The 7,938-nt window shown below is 39.1% G+C and overlaps 1 protein-coding gene across 2 annotated transcripts in view; it reads right to left on the bottom strand.

The window, feature by feature from the left end:
* Nucleotides 1–1,006: 1,006 nt before the first annotated feature.
* The window catches only part of klhl21 (kelch-like family member 21), a 17,734-nt gene continuing 10,802 nt past the window's right edge, over nt 1,007–7,938 (bottom strand). For both annotated transcript variants that reach the window (XM_024293595.2, XM_024293596.2), the window contains exons 3-5: nt 5,360–5,765; nt 3,986–4,058; nt 1,007–2,763 (exon numbers count right to left, since the gene is read on the bottom strand). In XM_024293595.2, coding sequence (XP_024149363.1) covers nt 2,434–2,763; nt 3,986–4,058; nt 5,360–5,765 — 809 coding nt within the window. In that variant the 3' untranslated portion in view covers nt 1,007–2,433. The remainder of the gene's footprint in view (nt 2,764–3,985; nt 4,059–5,359; nt 5,766–7,938) is intronic.

Genomic DNA, 7,938 nt, shown 5'->3' with positions numbered 1-7,938 from the left:
TATAAGAAATGTCTTTGAGTAGACAAATATTTATGCAACTTAAGCTATTTGTACATATTTTTTTTATAAATTAATAGGTAAAATTATTATCGTAGTGTCATTTACACAAATATTCAGCGCTTCAGCACATCTCAAGATGTCTTTCTCAAGACCTCCCAGAAACCTGCACTTTTCACACTTTGACTGTAGGGGGCAGTAAAGAGCACAACATCCCTTTCCTAAGCAGATAAAAAAAAGAAAACAAGAAAAAAAATCCTGGTAAATGGTTAAAAAAAAACTGTGGTTAGCGGTTGTTGAAATGTAAAAACATTCTACAACATTCCAAGCGATCAAAAGCAAAAATCAAGATTTTGTGTAAAAATATTTAGTTTATAGGAAATATACATTACTGACAAAAAAAGAAAAAGAGTTGATTGAAAGTTTCCAATTAACTTTAATGAAATTGGAAAGTTATTTTTTATGGGTGAAGTAGCACTCACTCGCTCCAGTTCTCATATACAGTTAATAGTGGCGCCCTTCTGCACCTTTAAGAAAATCAAGCATTCTTTGGATTTATTAACTTTTTAAAGCAAATTTACATAAAATTACTGCTGGGTAATTGCAAATATTAAGATTTATTTTTGGGAAAATCTGAATTTTGGGGGGTTTCTGTTGTTGGGGAGAAAGGTCAGCCCCACTTGTTTAAAAATGCACAGATGTCAGCTAGCATGGAAGCTAGCAAGGTGGAGCCTTTTCCCAAAAAACTAACAGTTTCTGTATTTGGTTTAGTTTTGCAACTTTGAACAACAAAATCTGTTTGAAGGCCATTGTTAGCACAAAGGAGAGAACAACAAATGTATTTCTAGACCTGAAACAGGCCTTCTGTGTAAGAAGCGTTTCGCTCTAAAAAATGCTAAAGCTAGCAGCAGCTAGCAGGACGCCCGCTGCACTGTTGTACAAGTTTGTATTTAATCCTTATTTTAATTCAGGTCAACACCAAAAGGAGATACAAATAAACGTGTTATTGTCAAATATATAAAGTTAGATTTATTGCAAAAATCTAAGGTTTAATGTTTAAAAACTAAATTGTCCATCTGTAAAGCAATTTTAACTTGTAGAAAAATTCTTTGTTGTGTTTAAAACGTCACGCTCACATACAGGTACGTACATTGATCTACAATGACAAACTTCAAGTTAAATTCTTTTGCTTTTTTTTTTTTATAAATCAACCAATCAAAAGCTTTTCCCTGTCACCCCATTGTTGTGCAGTTGACCAGCCAATGAGATGCATTATATCAAATTACAGGAAGAAAAAAGAAAAAAAAAGTCTCTTCATTTTATATGAACCCAAAATTTGGTAAGTGATGCATTTCTTTACAACATTGCAAGAAGTAAAAAATAAGTATTGATCATAAAAAGGTTCAGGAAATTCTAATTGTATCTTCCACCATTTTATCTCATCTTTGTGTGAAATGAAGAAAAATTATATATATATATATATATTCCTCCCTGGATGGATCGGTTTTGTTATTGTAGATCGATGTGTACGCTCAGGTGTGCAAGTGACTTTTCATACACGGATAAAACATTTTTTACAATTTTTTCTATAATTACAAAACAGTTTTACAGATGCACAAATTTCTAATTACAGGTAAAAAAAAACTTTAATAGACAATGTTTTTCCTACAAGCAAAACTTCATTTTATAGATAGATAATTTATTTTCTAGCGATACAAAACATTTTACCGACACAAATCTACAAAGTACAAAACTTTTAACAGCTGGACAATACTTGCACCAAATCTAACTTCATAAAAATATTCTGTCATTTTTGTTTAAGAACTAAAGGGAGGTAGAAGCAAATGATTGAAATAGAAATTTGTTAAGAACAAATTAAGATTCTATTTTCAGGCTCTTTCACCCAGCACAACCTAAAAACTGTATTTTGAGGTTTAAGCTGGTTCTAAAGTGTTGAATTGTCCTTCATGTGTTTGGAGCAGCTGTTTCGTGTCCCTGATTCTTCACTGAGCGCGCTCCAGTTGCTGCACTTAGTGTCCTTCACTTAAGCCCCTCCCACCTTCCAAATACCTTATAAAAATAAAACCCTTTCAGGCTGAACGAGCTGATTACTTTTGGGAAATGTTCAAGTAGCTTTCTCGACACTCATGCAGGTACCATAAATAGGACTTTTCCATTTAAATTAGAGATGCTGTAGCTTCACTGTACACAACTGTTGTTATAACTAAACATTTTCTGCTTTGAATGCTGCCTTTGAGATAAAAAGTTTGATAAATAGTTGACATTTTTTTGTCTATTTTGCATTTCATTCCTTTTACCAGTCTGAAATCTCCTTTCTGTTGATCACATGTTGCAGCAGCTAAAAGTCAAACCGGCGTGGACGTCCGCTCTGCTTCAGGAAATAAAAACGAACGTAAGCGGACTTGAGGTCAGAGCTCAGTGCGCTGCATTCACGTCCTGGTTCTGGTTGACATTGTTGTTCAGGTTGTGCAGCGCTTGGTGGCGCTGATGCCGGTGGAGGTGGATGGCGTGGGACTCTGGCAGGTCGCCGGCTTCGAAAGTGCTGGACACCAGCGGCATGAACTGGCGGAAAATGCTGACGCTGCCATGCCAGAAGGTGGGCTGGGGGAGCTGTCCGGCGAGCGCCCAGGTGCGAGCCGTTGGGTCGTACGCCTCCACCACGTCCGACAGCTCGAAGGTGTTGTCGTAGCCGCCGGACACGAACAGCCTGCCCCCCAGGACGGCGACGCTGCCCCCAACGTGCACCTGAGGAAACGGGTCGATGAGTCATGGAAAAGGTCAAGACAAAAAACTTTTGACACTCAAAGACGGAGAGTTTGCTGAGCATGGTGAGGTACGTAGACGCCGGCCAAGATAGAAAAAAGATAAATAAGTTTATGGCATTTATCATTAGAAACCGTTTTTATTCTGAACTCTTACGTCACTTTTATTAACTAATTATTTTTACAACCTGAAATTTGACTTTGGTTCATTTTCTGTAAGGAACATAAATCAAAACACATTTTCATTGACCGCATACAGTCCAACCACCCTGCACATTTATATCACACACAGCGTGTTCGGGTCCACTGGACCCAGGGACAGTAAAGTGTGGAAAGTATAGATCCTGCGTACCTTCACTCTGTCTTCCTCCTTTCTGGAGCCTGTTCCTGCACAAAGCTGCAACATTGTTGGAACCAACACCATCTGCTCTTACTTTCCCACACATTTTACCCTTTGTCTTACGGGAACCATATCTTTTTTTCTCACCCTCTATCCCACCTGCAAATTAGGTGTGTGACACTATAACTGAGGGCTTTGCTAGTGGGATAGCTTTTTTCAAGTGATCGAGATGGCCAAAAGATAATCTGCTGAGAGGGTCTTGCAATTGATTTGGGAAGAGAGAGAAGCTTCTGAAGATGTCGAGGAAGAGGTTTCTGAATTTGAAAATCATATTGCTGAAAATTCAGACCCTGACAGTGAATTTGAGGAAGAAGATAAGGTTTAGCACCAATTAGAACCAAAACGAAGACGACCACCTGAACCAGGTAATCAGTCATGAGTCAGGCTTGGATGTCTGATATCTGGCTATATCATGTAGACACAGTAGCCCTCGAGGCCTGAAGTTGGCAACATTTACTTTTTTTTGGAAATGTTTCACATAGATTCCATTGATATAACAACAAATATAATGTTTAGACTTTTTTTATTGTAAAAATCAAATTAAGCTAAACTAAACGGTATCCAAAACGAGCTAAAAAAAAAAAATCAACAAATCTAGAAATTTTAGAAATAGTCAGAGCAAAATCTATTGAATAAATACATTTTTTTGCTAATTTTTTAAAAACCATAAATGTTTCTGATTTCTACAGTAGGTTTTGTCATAAACAAGACATGATCCACTTTTAACAGTGTTTTTTTTTTTATTTTTTATCTCCTATGAAAACAGTTGGTCGTTCTACACGTGTGTCAGATGTGAAATACAAACCTGGGTCATCGGGCTAATTTTGTCCCACTCGTTCTTTTGAGGATTATAAACATCCACTTCAGCTGAGTCATCCCTGCAAATAGAAAGAGACGGTTCAAATTACAGCCAAAACACCAATGATTTCCTCCCCGGTGAGGTGAGTTCTGTAACCAGTTATATCACAATGTTCAGCAAATTTCATCAGGAGCCACAGATCTTTACATGAGTTTCATATCGAGTCAAAGGTTGGCGTTTCTTTCATCTCCTAGTCACTACTAACCTTATAGATGCGTCCAAGACAGGAAAAATGTCCCTTTTTTCCACTTAAGGTTTTCTCAATGATTTATCTTCCTAGGGACATACTTCAAAAATAGGCTTCTGGGCCACCCTGATTTTTGCTTAAAATCCAATATGGCGTCCAGAAATCCAATATGGCTGCCCTCAGCTCTGATGTCAAAATGACGTCAAGGAGACGCCACAGCTTGCTTCGGATTGGTTACTTTGCTAGTTCAGCATAATGATTATATTTATTTATGAAGGATAAGATGGACCAGAAAAATGACAGTTCATTTATTTAAGGGGTCATCGCGCTGCTATGATGATCACGTTTGGATCTGTTTGTATACATTTATGGGTGTAAAGTGGACCAGAAAAAAGTTTGCTGTACATTGAATTTTAAAAGTTCATCACGTTGCTATGACGTCGTTTTGACGTCAAGGAGATGTCACAGACTACCTTTGATGGGTTTATTTGTGTACACTGAAATGTTGAGGGCAGCCATGTTGGATTTTAGGCAAAAATCAAGGTGGCCCAGAAACTTATTTTCAAACGTATACCCCAAAGAAGATAAATCTATTGAGAAAACCTTGACTGGAAAAAAGGGCCATTTTTGGCTGGCTTGGACCTGTTTATTAGGGGTGGATACGGGCTTGTGCAGGGCAAACAAGTGGCCCCAACGTATCATCAAAGTAGTAGACATTCTACGGGCATGCTACGACAGGTCATGGTGAACATTTAAAAGCAATAAGCAAGGGTAAGGATCAAAATCTTGGGGACTGCAAGGACCCCATTAGTGCGTACCTCATACAGGTTTGCTAATTTTTCATGTACAAACAATATCTAGCCATGAAGGCAGTTGTGACACATGACTAGAGTATGGTGTAAGGACACCAGTCACCTGTACGTCATAAGTGTATACAACTTCTATTAGCCTTAAGAACACTTCCCTATTACCCTTACCATACAAAGCACAACTGTACATTCCATTTTCATAAAGGGAACTTCAAGAACTCCCCTTAAGATACATCTTGAGCCAGTCACTCCTCTCTACAACACGTGTAGGTGCAAAGAACTAAACCTTAGATATAGGTTGGAGTCAAACCTGCTTTATCTCACCTAACAAAGTATAGGAGCCCACTGAGGGTCACCGTTTTCGGAGTGAAAGACCACGGAGGCAGCTGTCCACGATTGACCATAGTCCAGCGGTTGGTGCCTGGATCGTAGCTCTGGATCGCCATAGTGTCCTCGTCGGTCAGAGAGCCAATGGCGTATAGGCGTCCGTTGCACGCGGTGGTGGAGCAGTTGTCCATGGGGTGGAGCATGGCCGGCAGGGCCTCCCAGCAGTCCAGGGCCTGATTGTAGCGCTCGGTGCTGTCGGACGCCACCACGTATAGGTGCCCGTTCAGCACGCAGGAGCTGTGGTACTCGCGAGGCTTCAGCATGGGCGACACCTCGGTCCATTCGTTCACACTTGACTTGTAGCGCCACACGCCGTCATACAGTCGAGAGCCGTCAGAACCCCCTGAAGGACAATTATACATCACGCACGGTTGATGGACAACTGATGCCAATTTCAAGAAATCAAAAGATTGGGTTGTAGAATTTAATAACCCCTTAACCCTTGTGCTGTCTTAGGGGATCCAGATGACCCAAGCCTTACACTGACTTGTGATCCATCCTATGACAAATGTGGAGGAAGGTAGAAAGGATATGTCTGCCATGGACACTAGTAAATGTGTTGGAAAGTATTGGATTGAGACTCGGTATCAGCAAATGAGTCTGAATCAGATCGGGTCTGATTTGGATATCCACAGACAGAAGGCTGCCTAGAAAACTCTGGTTCTACTGAAAGTTTTTTTAAACTACGTGCCTTTTTTATCCCCTACTTTAGAGTAATGTCTTTGAAAATTTTTATACTATTGACATAATAAAAATATGGGAATCCTATTGGAGAGATTGTAATTACATTGGATCTAGGACCTGGGTCAACCTTTATAAAAAATTTTGTTTTTAACTCTAGTGCGTCTTTTTTGTATAGTCCCTAAAAGACCCTGGTTGAGGATTCCCAATAAGTTGCATTTTAAAGTAGTGACCACATTTGGCTATCGACAATAATTGTTATATTCTTATTTGTACAAGCATAAATATGGTATGTAGCTGGCAGCTGCATACTTCGTCTAATTTTCCAATCACAACACAATGTATGGATTTGCTTGTAATTATTCTGTGTCCTGATGACTGTTATAATTAATTTTCTTTATCAAATACATAATTTGCCATTCCTTCTCAAAATTTCCATGGGCAATCCACATAAAAAAAAATTGTGTCGTGCTTCTTCCAGCCAATTTTAGTGTTCGAGTGGTTCTATGCACAATGGTAGGACTATGATGAGGCACAGAGAAGGTGGACACTTCCTATTGCTGGAATGATAGATGGTGTCTGAAAAAGACTGTTCGTCAGGAAGTCCTCTGCCACTGATATGGTGCAACATTCAAAATATGTTCGTGAACACATAACCAGGAAGGTATTGCTTCAACACACAGTAAATAAATACCCTTATCAGGAATGTGTTGTAAAAGTAAGAGTGGTTGAGCCTAAAAAACAAACAGTCTCAGTGTTACTGGAAACACATTGTGGTCAATATATTTCAAATTGGTCATGAAATGTCTCACTTGTATTCCACACTGTGCCCCGTTCTTATATTTTACACAGCATCCCAACTTTTGCCAAACTGGGTTGTAAATCAGCTCAACGCTGTCGTACAAACAAATGCTGCAGACATTTCTGTCAGCGGGGCGGTGAGTTAACACCAGGAAATTTATGAGCACATTAAGGGTCCTTTAGAAGTTCTCACTTAGGGTCTGATATGATGTGAAGCATACCGTTTCCTGACAAGAACAGACCTTCAGTTACAAAGAAAACCACCACAATTGAAACCACGGTTGCTGAACACTCGGTTCTGTCTTGTTTACAACCAAGCAGACTCAGAGTTGTGTATTAGGACAAACTGATCCTTCTAATTAATGTGGAAAAACAAAGTAATGGAAGACAACAACAACCATTAAACTTCCAGACATAAATAACCTCAAAGGGGTGCCACGAAAAAATCTGAAGTCAATGTTCAACATTCCATTTAAAGTAAAGAGTGATTCAGTTTCATTGGAACCACCATTCAATTTATCCTTGTTTTGCTTGAGCTAAATAAACAAATGCATTACAAGCTAAAACTTTGAATTGTTTTATTTCAAACGCCTTATTGGCTTTACGGGCCAACTGTTGACTTTTGAGGAAGGAACCCCTGGTTCTTCTGATCTATCACCCTTTAAGGTTTTCATCAAACCTAATTGGACCCTTTAACACCAGAAATCTCACCAGCGAAACCTGGATAACACACACTCTTTGACATAACGTAACTCTGCGACTATCACAGGAGAACGTGAACCAATGGATTCTAATGCTTAGAAACGAGACTTTTCATTTCGGCTTTGTGCTGTAACTCAAACCCCTACTAATGTCAAGTGTTAAATAAAGTCGTAAAACGACTTCTCTGCATAACAAAATAAGCTGATTGATACATTGATTGTGTAAGAATGTCACTACTGTAAAGGCTGCTTTTCTCCATTTCAGAATCAGCTTAGAGTTAGGGTCGAAGTTGGTCTTTGTGATCAGTTACCTGACAGTAGCAATAAGTGGGG

The sequence above is a fragment of the Oryzias melastigma genome, linkage group LG7, assembly GCF_002922805.2.
Source record: "Oryzias melastigma strain HK-1 linkage group LG7, ASM292280v2, whole genome shotgun sequence".
Classification (NCBI taxonomy): domain Eukaryota; kingdom Metazoa; phylum Chordata; class Actinopteri; order Beloniformes; family Adrianichthyidae; genus Oryzias; species Oryzias melastigma.
Note: the sequence above shows the minus strand (reverse complement) of the source record. Positions and strands in the feature narration are given on the sequence as shown.